Source organism: Sceloporus occidentalis, unplaced genomic scaffold (assembly GCF_023333645.1).
Source record: "Sceloporus occidentalis isolate IW3139 unplaced genomic scaffold, rSceOcc1.0.p SCAF_1, whole genome shotgun sequence".
Classification (NCBI taxonomy): Eukaryota; Metazoa; Chordata; class Lepidosauria; order Squamata; family Phrynosomatidae; genus Sceloporus; species Sceloporus occidentalis.
In genome coordinates this window covers 217,023,035-217,037,875 of record NW_028316981.1, presented here as the reverse complement: position 1 = coordinate 217,037,875, position 14,841 = coordinate 217,023,035, and the positions used below count along the sequence as shown (strand labels likewise).

General features: G+C 40.4%; 1 protein-coding gene across 2 annotated transcripts in view; it reads right to left on the bottom strand.

Moving 5' to 3' along the window:
* The window catches only part of NCAPD2 (non-SMC condensin I complex subunit D2), a 46,331-nt gene that overhangs the window by 16,053 nt on the left and 15,437 nt on the right, over positions 1–14,841 (bottom strand). For both annotated transcript variants that reach the window (XM_089488908.1, XM_089488907.1), the window contains exons 11-18: positions 14,554–14,635; positions 10,594–10,768; positions 10,298–10,419; positions 9,662–9,874; positions 5,675–5,849; positions 5,224–5,308; positions 3,535–3,668; positions 2,391–2,523 (exon numbers count right to left, since the gene is read on the bottom strand). In XM_089488908.1, coding sequence (XP_089345034.1) covers positions 2,391–2,523; positions 3,535–3,668; positions 5,224–5,308; positions 5,675–5,849; positions 9,662–9,874; positions 10,298–10,419; positions 10,594–10,768; positions 14,554–14,635 — 1,119 coding nt within the window. The remainder of the gene's footprint in view (positions 1–2,390; positions 2,524–3,534; positions 3,669–5,223; positions 5,309–5,674; positions 5,850–9,661; positions 9,875–10,297; positions 10,420–10,593; positions 10,769–14,553; positions 14,636–14,841) is intronic.

Genomic DNA, 14,841 nt, shown 5'->3' with positions numbered 1-14,841 from the left:
ATTACGCGTTTTGCACAGCAGAAACTTTTGTTTCTCTTAGCAATAATACCGACAAGGGCAATAAAAATGTACAGTTCCAACTTCCCTGGATGTTGTGGAAAGCAGGGGCAAACACAGCAGCTTCCAGTTATATAGAAAACTTAACCAGAATACTGAGATTTTGATATGCAAATTCAGTATCCTAATTCACACTACCTCTGATTATTTGTCAGTGTATGCTGTGTGTGATTGAGATGTGGCACTTGGGAACTGCAAGCTTTCAGATAGTGGAGCATGGTGAAGTGACCAAGAACATGAGCTGAAAGCCTCCTAGTTTCAACTTGCAGCTCAAACTGGCTTATAGATTTTAAAAGCTTCTAAAGTGCAAGTGCTTACACTAGATACAGTATAGGATTGGGCACTTGTAAGGATTAATACACTAAATGTAGGACTTTCAAGTCTCTGAAATATAGATACTCAAGTCCCTATTAAATACAACGGCTTGGTAAAATGGTGCCCCTTATATAAAATGGCAAAATTAAGCTTTGCTTTTTGGAATTTACATATTTTAAAAATGATTTCAAGCTGTGGATAGTTGAATCAGTGGATGCAGAGGGCTGGTAGACGTAGCAAAAACTGGTAAATGTAGGGAAAAAAAAGAAAAAGAAAAAAAGAACAGATTCAAACTCCTGAAGGGGAAGTGGGCAATGTGCAGCCTTAGCCACTTTTGTATCACCCTTTTCATCAAGATCCTGCAGTCACTAATAAAGTTTCTGTTGGAAAAGTATTGTCTGCTTCCCAGCAGAACCGTTGTCTCAGTGGATAACTGGGAGCACAACTCTCCTAGAAAATAAGGTATGTGCCCCTCACAGACCCCACTGAAAATGTACTTTTCCACCAACAGCACAACAGAAAGATAGTACAGGTGTCGGTGGTAGCAACAGCTGGGGTGTGTGTGTGGCCTCTACTGCTAGAAAGGAGCCTATCCGTATCCTAAACTATGACTAATGTTCTCCAGGAATTTTCTTACAGAAAGGGTTTGAAATCAAAAGAGTCTTGCCTTTCCCCAACTGTTCTGGCCAGGATCAATGCCATACATGGATTTACAGAAGGGAAGAGAAATTTGCAGAGGAAAAGAAGATTGAAGAGCAAACATTTCATGAATCAAATACAGTGGGCCCTTGGTATACACTGGGGTTTGGTTCCAGGAAACCCCCCCCCAATGGATAACAAACTGTGGATGTTCAAGTCCCATTAAATACAATGGCATAGCAAAATAGTATCTCTTATATAAAATGAAAAATCAAGTTTTTCTATTTGGAATTTATACTTTGTTTGAATATTTTCAAGCAGTGGATGCTAGTATCCATGGAAATAAACATGAAATAAACATGTTAGCCCAGGAACATTTTTTCAAGGCTGCCACCATACTAGACTGGCCATAGTGGAGAAAATGGATGAATTTTAGTTGACCCACCACTCTCACCTATCAAAATAAATACAGTCGACCCTTCTTATCCACGGATTTTTTATACACAGACTCAAAGCATCCACGGTTTGAAAATGTTCAAAAAAGTATAAATTTCAAATATCAAACCTTGATTTTCCATTTTTTATAAGGGACACCTTTTAGCTATGTCATTATATTTAATGGGACTTGAGCATCCACGGATTTTGTTATCCACAGGGGATCTTGGAACCAAACTTCAGCGTATAGCAAGGATCCACTGTAACATCTAGTGGCCTCCAGTGGTGCTAGTATAACCAGTTGGCTGCAAAATGTTTCAGAGAAAGTGATCTTAGCTTCTCAGACCCTTCTAAACAAGCCATCTGGCAACCCTAAACACTTTTCCATTTAACAAGGGTAGCTGTGTTGGCCATATAGCAAAGTACATCATCATCCAAAAACCACAAAACAGAACCCTTTATGGGACCAAGTACAATGCACATTATACATGCTGCAAGCTTTTGAAGCTCCACTGACTTCTTTATCAGGTGTTAAAAATGATAAAGGAGGAAAAAAATATTGATGATGTTAGTCATGGCCCTGCGTTTAGTCAAGATGTTATATTTGTAGTGGAGCTTCAAAAGCTTGCAACATGTATTACGTGCATTTTGGTTGGTCCAAAAGGTATTACTGTTTTGTGGATTTTGGACAATAATTAACTTTCCCATTTAGTAGCTAATCTAATCTCCCCTCTTGGGCAGGTTCTGTATGGAAGATGGCAACTCAGTAAAGACTCTTTCCAAACAATACTGGACCCATTTCTATCTGTGATAGCTATCCCATTGCATCTGTTATGCAAGCCCTCATACTTACCTGAAGACCAGACTTAAAAAAACTGGGTGCACCTGATGTGGCATTTACAATACGAGGAAAAAAACAGTGGTGATCACAGGCATATTCTAACCTTCTGATTATTGCCAATTTTAGAGATGGCATTACAAACTTCCAGGGCAAGGCGATAATCCGCATGCACTCTTTCATCCAGTCCCACTGTAACCAAAATATCAAGGTTGCTCCCCACGATCTCAGGCTTCCCCCTGGTGTTGGCAAGAATATATTTAATTACATTCAACATACTGTAGAAATTCGGATGCACATCAGTGACCAAAGCAACATCTTATACACATATATTTCAAATAACAAAGTAGATGTTCCCGTGGATTACTTTTAACAGAAAATATGATACCAGAGGCAGAAATAACATGGAAAAAACTTGATATGGTTCCTGTATCACAAAAAAGAGGAATAGGTCAACATGTTGCAGCAAACTTTTATTCAGAGTGAAACTATATGCACATGTGAAATGAGACAACTAGGTCAGTTAAGCCTTCATAAGTAAACAAAAACATTTGAAGCTTCTAAAGGCCATTTGATGGCTACTTCTACAATGCATCCAGGGATGACTTTTTTTCCCATCAGCCTTCATTTTTCTAATGTCTACTTTGGAGATCAAACTTACAGACTTCTGCTTTTTAAAAATGCTGGGATAGCAGGTGAGGTGGGTTTATTTGTTTTCCCCTTTCCCAGTCTCTCTTGTTCATGTGTGACTAAGTAAAAGGATTCTGGAGGCAGCTGCTGTTTACCATACCTTGCAGGCTGGCAAACACAGTACCAGTAGGATCAACAAGAGTAGAATCCCATTCTTTCCCAGCCCAAACTTCATTTCATTTTTTTAAACTACAGAAACTACTGCAACCTCACACCAAGTCTATATTCATCCAGCTCCCTTCACCATGTTCCCAATGTTAATGTTGCTAAAACCTCCAGCTAGACAGAGGACAAGGAGGAAAGGAAGGCTGGGTGGGCATAAAATACTTTTAAAATGAGCTTCTTTGTGACAGACTTTGTTAACTGAAGCATGCACGTATTTTCAAATCTTTAAGAATGAAGGCTTGTATGGATGCAAGAAAATGTGTTCTGCACTTTTTTGGGAAACATGGACATTTTGACTCTTCTTTGGGGGTCTCTTGTACATGATATAGTTATTATGAAGTCATTTGTATCCTGCCAGCTTATTAATTGAACAGGAAGCTGAGCTACTGACTCACCTTGCCATCATGCCCAAAAGCATGATAGCAGCATGGCGCTCCAACACTGAGCAGTGTGATTTCTCTGTAAACCGCTCCCAGAGCAACTGGATCACAGCAGGTCTTATCTCATCTTTTTGAACAAATTCAGAGATCTAGAAAACAACAAAATTCATAAAGGAAGCATGAGGCATTTTTAAAGAGAAAGCAATAATGAAAGTTAGTGACCACACTCTTCCCATAAAAGTCAACGTAAGATCCACTATGTGGAGCAAGCCTAACCCGTAATCCACCCTGGCTAGAGGAAACAGGATTTCAAAGGAGTTTTCCCTTCTCTGATGTAAAACTGGAGCTTTATAAATGTCCCTGCTTTGCAGATGGCTGGCTGGAGGTTCTGAGGAGGGAGCAAGCTTGTTTTCTGCTGCTCAAGAGACTAGAACGTGGAGCAATGGATGCAAGCTGCAGGAAAAGAGATTCCACCTCAACATTAGGAAGAACTTCCTGACAGTAAGGGCTGTTCGACAGTGGAACACACTCCCTCAGAGTGTAGTGGAGTCCCCCTCCTTGGAGGTCTTCAAACAAAGGCTGGATGGCCATCTGTCGGGGATGCTTTGATCTGGATTTCCTGCATAACACGGGGTTGGACTGGATGGCCCTTGCGGTCTCTTCCAACTCTATTATTCTATGATTCTCTCCACTTACAGAATGTACAAGGCAAATCTGAATGGCTCTGCCAACAACAGCAAGTGGCAAGATTAATCTGTACAAAAATTGGGGGTATCAGGAGGATTCTATTGAGAATTCAGAGAAATGCAAGAAGATGTAAAGTATTTGTCTCAAATTTAAAAACTGCTGATGACAAGTATCTCAAAACACTGCAACATACTACCTTTTTATTCTGTGGTTTACTTAACAAAGACATTGTCACCACTTAATTTGAGAGCCTTGCAGGATCAGACTGAGGACATACCATTCTGCTACTCAGTTTTAGAAAGAAACTTTCAGGAAACCTACAATATAGATGGCCATGTTGTTTTCTCTCAGCAGCTGGTATTCAGAGGAACACAGTTTGCTGAAGGTAGAAACTGCATTTAACACACATCATTGCTCCGGGAGTGATTTACACAACATTTACTCTGTTTAATGTTGGAGTATCATGCTGCCAGTGAATTTTTCTTGTATCTTTTAAAAGGATCCAAGTCAGTGGTTACCACTGTTACTTGTAATAATACATTCTCTAAATAAATGTGCATTTTGGAAAATAGATCTTTGCATTTCATTGATTAGTTCTACAATCCAGGCCCACAAGAGAAGAATTTCTCTCCATGTGGTCAATAATGCTATATTCTACTCCCATGTCTCTTTTTAGTTTCCAAGGATAGAAGACCAAGCTAGCATCAACAAGTTAGTTACTTCAATCAAATTCCTGGCCCCTATAGACATAGAACACAGTCAAGCAACTTGAAAATGTCATTTAGAAGAGGTAAACACCTGCAACAGAAGTTTAACATAATTGCAGAAAAAAGTCCTTGACAGACAGTAATGCTGCCAGTTTGGAGGTACAGATGGAACAGTCCAGTATGAGACCCCTCTGCCCTAAGTCAAATAAGGCAGATTGCAAGACCTGCAAGATTCTTAATCACAAAGCCAAGACATTGTAAGTGTGACTAGGATTGTGAGCTGGCACGCTATAAGGGAAAGTATACTCACAATTTCTTCAAGGCACCGAATTGTACTCAGTGTTGCATCTACCATAAGAAGGAAGAGAGAGTGTACCAAATTCTGAGCTCTAATCCTAAATAAAAGAGAAAGAAAATGTTTTGGAATTATTTTAAAGGACTTGTCATTATGGGATTCTACTCTACAGCCAGCTATCTTGATTGTAAAACCTATTAAAAATGCAATCAAGAATTATAAACAACAACAAACTTAGCATATGCCTATAGTCAAGGATTCATTTGGGAAGAACGTATCTGGGGAGCCCATACCAGTTATTCACTGGATCTACATTTTTTATTCTGCAGAACCAAAAAGCCTATTTTAAGGACAACAGCATCTGATAATCACATTCTGTGTTCTCTTGAGTGGCATAATTACCAATACCCCAGTTAAGGGAATGCACTTTCCTCTGCTATGGTTTGTAGTAGAAGGTCATCCAAACCTTTCAGTGTCTCCACTAGGGTTGAGGTAGAGCCGCCTGTAAGCATCCAACACAGCCTCTCTGATTTTTGGATCCTTGGACCATATAAGTGGAAGCATCTGACGGACTCCTAGAACAGCTTGAGGGACACCAAACTGAGAGACTATCACAAAGAATTCAATGGCTTCTTGTACCACTAAAAAGAAAGAAGATGGGGAGGGTGATTTTATATTGCAGTTCAGATCAATGCCTTTAGCCAAACAGCAACGAAATGACCATATCCCTATTTTGTTCGGCAACCATTCTCCAATCAAATGCTCTAGACTGCTATTTAGCACAATACATGTATGGACAGTTGCTTACCTGTAACTGTAGTTCTTTGAGAGGTCATCTGTGAATTCACACAAATGGGTTATTCTGCACCTGCGCAGAGAATATTCGGAAATATCTAGAGCTATTAGAAGCATTTCAGCGGTAGCCCTGCCCACTCTCCAACTGCCTACTTGGCTCTCTTTCTGCCTAAACCCTCAGTTCCGTGGATGCCAACACAGCAGCCCAGGATCTAAGGAGAGGCAAGGCAGGGCAAGGGGAGGATGGGCGGGTTTGTGTGAATTCACAGATGACCACTCAAAGTACTACAGTTACAGGTAAGCAACCTGTCCTCCTTCGTTGTGGCCTCTGTGAATCACACAAATGGGTTTAGACTAGCAAGCTGCAGTTACAGAAGGGAGTGCCATGCCACACAAGAAAGGCACACTGCTCCCAAATAGAATCACCATTTGTGAACCTGAGTCAAAGGACATGTAGACACAAGAACGAGCAGTCTCGATCATATGACGACTCTACAGACGTCAAGCAGAAAAATCCAACAGAGATGTAATGGAAACAGCAACCAAGCTAAGTAAAGAAGCATTTACACTGGCAGAAAAACAGGCTTGCCTGCTAACTCATATGTTGCACAGGCAGTTGCTAGACATCAGCAACAAGGAAACCTTGGAGGTACTGGCCATCACTACTCTATGGATGAGCGACAGGGGAATAACTTTGGAGGACAGCACCTGACAACATTGAGATAGATAAGAAGTATTGGAATTGCAATACCATTTACATTTTTATACTGTTAGTAGTGGACTAAGCAGCCCTTAAATGGTTTTTAAGGTGTAAGTCTAGGATCAAATTGACAACACTGTGAACTTACAACTGTGTGGCTGCAATACTAGCAGTAACCCCTGTGCCACCAGGACCGCCTGATATGGGCAGAAACAAAATTATCAAAGGAAGAAACCTCTGAGCTAGACAGAGGGCACAGATTTGCTGGCAATGGTGATCTCCAACAGAAAACTATCCAATAGGTAAGTGACGTAGAGACAGTAGAAGCTATCAACTGTAAGCTGATATAGGACTAGTAGAAACATACTGAAAACAAGAAGATATGGTATACAAATGGTTCTTGATTCAATGAGAAAATGCAGCATAACCTGAAGGGTGAAAGAAACTTACAACAATGTGGAACTGCACAAGTCATGGCATTGGTAATCAAAGAACGGCTCATCAAGCCCTTGAAAATTTGAAAATATATCTATCTGGATCTTCAATGTAGGACAGAGGTAGTGGTATAATAAAGACACTCAAGGTCATTATATGTGGCATCAATAGACAGATCCTACGAAACTAAAGTACTGCAAGGACTAACTGTCCTTTTAGCATAGGGAGTGAAGCAAACAAATATGAGCTCAGCCATAAGGTGGCTGCGCACCAGCAGCTAAGAAATAAGACAGAAACTGTCAGCACCACCAAGGTGAGTTCTGATATACAGTGGTGCCTCGGGTTACGAAATTAATTCGTTCCGCTGTCAATTTCGTAACCCGAAAGGCTTTCGCAAGCCGAATCCCCATAGGCGCTAATGGGGAAAAGCCGCGATTCCGTGTGAAATCGCGCCGAAAAGCACCAAAAGTTTTTTCGTAACCCGAAAAAACTTTCTTAACCCGGAAAATTTTTTTTAAATTATTTTTTTTCGTATCCTGAAAATTTCGTAACCTGGGTATTTCGTATCCCGAGGTACCACTGTAGTTCCAATCCACTCCCCCTCTTTCCTTCCCCTCCGTGTTGCTGAGTCTTCATCAATCTGGACCTGGAGCACCGCCAATACAGGCGAATATAACCATTAGAAAGCCTCATGTTATCTATCCAACGCTAACTTACTATATTCCTGAGTTCTTGGATGATTGTGTGAGTGTATGATTGTCTTATGTGTGAATGAATAATAAACAGTATTCAGTTTTCATAAAACTTGTCTCTGTTGACCTATTACCTTGGCTACCTTCGTATACATAGGATAGAGACCGCTCCTCTGTTTGAGCTAATGATAAATTCCCCAGACCAAGGTCTCCTTATTTACAAAGGTTTGGACAGTTCATCCAATGTAGGGAGGGCCTAAATGGTATCGAGTTGGAGTAGAACCCCTGTAAGAATTTCTATAATTATGCTGGTTATCAGGAGGAAATAGTATCTTGCCCAGTTCCAGCAATACACTGACAACAAGGGACAGTGAGAAGAGTGCAAGATATAATTTCTGTGACAAATAAGACATGCTGTACCTAAAAGCTCAATGGTCCAGCTGACTAGCATGAAAATGTGTAGTGCGTACTGAAAAGTGTCAAGAAGGAGTATAGGAGTGGCCAGTCAGACATCTAGAAGACTAGCCACACCTGTACAGAGACAAAGAGATTCAACATCGTCAAAGCTGAAAGACATCCCCGTGGAAACATTATTCCAATCCGTGATCTCCTGCAGCGTTCGTATCAAGCATACAGCAGCATGTCAGTAATGATTAGTACTGCAGGCAGGGGAAATGAAGAAGGCATCTGTGACACCTTGAAGGGAAGTACAGGAATTCTCTATGATGAGAACTAGCTATAGGAGCAAGCCAGATAGAGGTTACATGCAACATATTTCCCAAAAAGCGCTGTACGTGTGATCCGATAGGATAAACAAACAGTATACCAGAGGTGAATAATAATAGCGTGAAGAATTTTAGAATTAAAGAGCTGGAATAGACTTCAAAGGCCATGAAGACCAACCACACTTTTATTTTCTGGAACATAATTTCTTAAAGGATCTTAGAAATTTGTGCTTTAAGACTTTCTCTATAATCACCAATACAAAATAATGTCTATGAGGTTTTTTATAATATATGCACTGTTTTGTTCTGTACTGTGTTTTCTAGGTTTTGAAATAAACTATTCTGGATGTTAAAGACCCTTCTTAAACATTTTAGATCTTTGGCTCCTGCATCAATCAGCTCATCTTGAAGCTACTCCCATTGTAAGCTTTCAGACTGTTAACTTTTTGGCATGTTTCTGCAAAAACTGATACTAGGGAAGCTGAAGTTTCTCTAAAATGGAGCTACCTCTTTAAATAGCAGTGTGAACACCATGTTAGTCATACAATTTTATTCATTCGTGTTGTGAACGTTCAGAATGTAAGGCAGCAATTCTTATATAATGCATTGCTAGTTGGTCCTATCAAAGCTGTCATATGGAAATTTGAGGCTCTCCAGACAAAAAGTCACCACAGAGAACAGGCAAAACTGTTCTGACAGCTTCACAACCAGTCTCTTGCTGATAGCTTTTATAAACTGTGGAAGAGCCAGCATTGACAATACACGTGATATCTCTCATTTCTCCAAGAATCCTGTCCTTATTCCTGGGTTCTACGAATTAAGTATCATATATCACACAAACTATGCCAGGATATTTTTTGAGAATCTAGTTTTCTATCTTGGGAAGTTTTTGAGAGGTGTGGATGGAAGCACCATATAAAATCCTCACCTATACGCTGAAGTTACATTGTCTAAAAGATTTTTCAACTTGGTGAACTGTGTCTGGAGAGCCCCTAAAATACTCAGAAATGAATTTTAGAATGTGTATTTTTAAAATTACTAATGTCATGCCTTTTCAGGTGTGACAGCTTGTTTGTCCATTAGGCAGAACTCTTCACTGTACCTACCAGAGACTGAACTTTCATACATCAGTTTGGAGATCATGCTCAAGGCTTCTGTGATTTTTGTGGAAAAGTTATAGGCATTCTGTAAGTACTGTACAAGCTTCTCCTGCTTTACTAAATCTTCTGGTAGCTCCTTTTCATCCTGCACTTCCACTTGACTCCCAGCAGAATGTGAAGCATCTGTGGATTCTTGGACAGTATCTTCAACATGCGAACCTACACAGCAGGAATAGGGAAGCCAATATGTTCTGCCAACTTCCTCATCTCATGCAGTCATATAAATAGCGAACAAATAGAAATTTATCATTGAAATTGTAGAATTTTCATCAATTACAGCAGAATAATGAAAAATGTGGTGTTTTCAGACAAACATCCAATGTGGAAAAGAATCAGGGGGCAATTATGGAAGACATTTTACTCAATCATATATAAAACTGGGAGTGGGTGGATCTAATTTCATCCAAAGGGCCATATAAGGTGGAAGGAATGAGATTTTCTGCTTTATTTGCAAATAGAAAAGACATGTAATTAAACACATATGGCTGCCAATGTTACATCTAATTTTGCCCTGGGAAACAGAATCTTTGACTTCTAAGAACAAGGGAACTATGTGAAAGAAAGGTACTTTCAGATGATTACCTAGGTAAAATGTTCTCAACAGGCTCTGGATAAGATTTTCATTATCACTCTCTGCTGTTGAGATGAAGGGTTCCACCCCTTGGAACTGGCGCATACCTTCTTGTGTCAGACGGATGGCATCTCTACATTGACAATAGGCACAATAAGGTTAAACATGTTCCAACCACTCCTTCCACTTCATCCATGTATTTATGGAAGGTGTAAACTACTTCAAGAATCACTTGGAAATGAAAATATGGAATGTCTGCGCTCCTACTGTGATAAGAAGCACCCAAACCCTTCCCCCGTTCACTCACTTGTATCTGGATTTTCTCAACAGCTGGACAATACTGGTGGATAGTTGTGCTGGGTCCTCTTGACTGAACTCTTGTGTTGTATCTTCCTGTAGCTGTGAGCTAAGACAATAGTTCAGAGTAGACTGGAGTTCTGGTTGCATCGCTTCCCATTCTTCCTCTGGAGAGATCACCACTGCTATGAGGTGAAAGACAGAATCAGATATAGCTTTCCATCTCCATAGGGATAAAAACACTTTGTGGAGATTTTTAGCATGAAAGAGGTAGGAAAGGGAGAATTCAAATAATCAATGCTTCACCAGTCTTCCACACCAATATTATTGTCAAAATAATTCTAGAAGTATTGATAATATAACAAAACTATTTTTTATCCTTTAGTAAAAGTCTCCCCCTCCAAATCATATCACTGAATTATTTTTTAGTATTTAACCAATTTATATGCAGTACTTTGCTTAACAAACCACTTAGATCAAAGATTCCTATAGGGAAATGGTACTATTTACTATGGGTAGTGGAAAGATCCAGAGATCGGTGAGGGAAAAGGGGTGGCAAGAGGGCCTTTAGTCAAAGTACTGGTGTATAAGAAAGATAAGGGGAACCATTGGCCTTTAGGGTCATGGTGGAGATGAGGGGTTAAGGCATGTTGCAGTGGGGGGAAAGCAGCAGCAAAAAGGAGCTTTCACATTTGGGACCTTAGTTAAGCTTTAGACGTTTTGCCAAGACTTGGGTGGCAGGTTTGAGCTGCATTGCTGCTCCTGCTTTCTTTTATTGGACAGGCCAAGAGAAGAGGTAGCAAAGAAAACTGTGTGGGTGTATAAGGCTTGGAGCTGTGTGTGGTAAGCATGTCTCTGGAAAAGAAGAAGGGAGGAATATTCTGAATCAATTCTTCAAAAGTCCTTCACCTCTCTCAGACTGAATGTCCTTCCTTGCTGGAGAGAAAAGTGGGAAGTTGGCTGTGCCCTGACAAAGAAAGATTGAGACTTTATTCCTTGCTATGGAGAAGCTTTTCCCTTAGCATCTTATGATAAGTGACTGAACAGCCTCTCTCTGGGCCAGGCTTTTTTGCAAAGCTGGCAAGGGCAAGGAGCTGCTCAATTGCTGCTCCCAGGGTGACTGAGTACAAAGGGAGCAGCGACCGAGCAGCCACTCACCTGTGCTGGTCTTGCAGAACAGCCAATCTTCCTTTTGTTGTAAGGCCTGTGCAAATAAAAGGGAAGAACAGGCTGAGCAAATGTTGCACATGAGAGGATGAGGCAGATGCCACTGGCTAGCTGGTGCACAAACAGTAGACTAATATCAAGAAAGAGGCACTGTGGGGTGTTAAGTGTTGTTGCTTAATAGGATAGAGGGATTTAGATAGAGAACTTGGCAAAAGATACCTATTATCTATAACTATTAACAATGGGCAGGCTAAATAAAAACATATTTTTAAACAGATTAATATTTTTACTGCATTTGATTCCCCCCCCCCCAAAAAAATCCAAGTTTTTCATAACTGGATTTAAAATAAAATCTGAACTTCGAACAAAGTTTCCTAAAAATGAAATGACCTTTTCATGCATAAATTATGGAGAAACACTACCTTGGCCATTAACTACCATCCTGGTTTTTTTGCTTCTAGAAAATTCTGGCTGCATGTCATTGTTTAACCTATCCAACTTTGTTTCAGTGCAAATGACAGTCTATAAATGTTTGCTTGCTTTAGCAACTGGCATTATTTGTGGTTACCTTGCACTCTCTTCCCCCATCCACTGACTTGATGGGTCAAGAGAGGAACAGGGCTTTCTCTTATTTTTGCTGGCTAGAGAATGAAAGAAACAGGGAGTTGCTCTCCCACTGCCCATAAGGTATACCTGCTGTTTCCTAACAGTTTGAAAAATACAATCGAAAGGAGATCAGTGGAATAGGAGTGTGTATGGCTCTGTCATTTCCTGCTTGCCAGAGGGCAGGAAGCACTCTATAGGACAGTGGTTCCCAACCTTCCTAATGCTGCGACCCTTTAATGCAGTTCCTCATGTTGTGGTGACCCAAACCCATGAAATTATTTTCATTGCTACTTCATAACTGTAATTAAATAGGTGTTTTCCAATAGTCTTAGGCGACCCCCATGAAAGGGTCATTCGACCCCCAAAGGGGTCCCGACCCACAGGTTGGGAACTACTGCTATAGGAGGTGAAGGAGGACCAAAGGAGGAGGGGTGTTTTTTACTGGCAGGATAGGTGGGAGACTAGGCTTCGGCCAGAGAAGACCAGGACTTGCAGGCAATCACTCAAGTTTATCTTCTCAGAGGATAAAATAGCAACATCGCCACCTACCTGTGGGTGAGGTACAAATATGACAAATCAATAGAAGGGAAGCTTGATTGATTGCTTTAAAACTGAATAGGATAGATTAATTATTTGAGTTCTATTAACACAAACAATTCTGAACTTGATGGATGAGATTGATAACCTCATTCAAAAGCTCTACTAAAGATTTGTCTGTGGCACCGCTCCAACAACAAAAAGAGCTCTCACATAACTTCTTTTCAGTATGATCCAATTTAATCCAGGCGACACGATCTTTTGCAGCCTAGATCCATTTTCAGGGAGTACTTCCTTCCTGCCCCGGCAGTGTCTTGTCTGCCCCTTGCCTCCAGGTTCAGAGAAAGATCTTTGACCACCGGACCTGATGTTCTGAATTTCTCTCTACCCATCTGACCTCTTAGTAACCACTGAACCCCACAATTTTTAACCCCAACCCCTGCTATCTTCAGTAATCTGAACCCAGCCCTTTATAGCCTACCTGGGACTTGCAACAATAGCCCTAGATCTTACAACACAGCTTTGTAGTTAATACTTCCTAATACTTTTTTGAGTTAATATTTCTCTATTCAGAGAAGTATAAAGCTCTACAATAATATTTTTGCTTTCCAGTAAAACTGTGTATCTTAGTTCTTGGGTGTTTAATAAAATCTCCATTCAATAGCTCTGTGTGAATGTGTATTACTCAGACATGGGGTAGGAATTGTATAGCCTTCTAAATGTTGTTCAGCTGCAACTCTCATGATCCTTCATCATTACCTATGCTGACTAGGGCAGCTGGGAGTTACAGTTCACTAGCTTAGAGAATAGTTCCCACCCCTGACCTAGACACACTATTGCCAAAGATAAAAAAAATCCAATAGTTTTCTATACACAGATGACATATGAATTCATGCCTGTGCCTTGAGAGCATACCTGGTACATATCCCTAGACTATCATATAGCTAATGTTCCAGAAACTACATAGAAGTTTACTCCCATGTTACTTTCTCATAGAGATTACAGTAGGTTACAGGCATGGCACAGAAGGACAAACAGTGTCACATGCTCAGTAAGAGAGGAAGCTCTGTAGTCAGTTCTGGTGGAGTAAACCACAGAAGCATTCAAACTCTTATTATATTTATAAATACAGTCTTTTGCAGAAGGACCACTTGAAATGCAAACACATGTTCTGAAAAGTAAGCAGTTCATACATAACCTGCTTGTGAAATGTATCACCATACTACAGTAAACTGTCCCTTAAATCTGAGGACCAGCATAATAAATATTTGAAACAGAGAACACTGAGTTTGACAGAGCCCTGTATTTATAAAATGAAGCTAAGCTTCTTTAATATTGGACATCACAAACAAATATGATAACTGCAAGTTTTTTAAAGTATATGCTTGGAAATTTATTTAACACAGGCTTTGCTGGAGCTGCAGATACAACTATCAGGGGGTTTTAATGGCAACACTATAGCTTTCAGGATATCTTCCCTTTTGCTACTCTTCCATCTTTGGTCTCATCATTGGCAACCCATGCCCATTTCCTTCCCATTTCTCCATTTGCCTAAACTGGGGCACTTTATGTGTCAGGACTCAGGAGGCAGCCAGAACAGGAATGAGAATGAATCTACTCCTGGTTACCCCCTTCTCCATAGAAAGAGAAAGAATCTTACCAGGTGTGGTTCGGCATTTCTTCATTTCTTGAAGTTTCTGCCTCTCCTTTTCAAGTAGTTCAGTTAATTCTGCACAGCTTAACTGTGGGTGAGAGAATTCTTTTAAATAAAACCACTTTCATGGCTCCAGTCAAGGCTTCCTCTGCTCTCTTATCTCCAAATTCTGTGCCCTGGTTTTTAGGGGATTCAAAATAATATGAGCCAAAAACTGGATTGAGTTCCAGTTCCCTGAGCACAAGCAGCTCTAAAATGCAGCAGCTATGGATCCTGCCTCCTCATACCTAATGT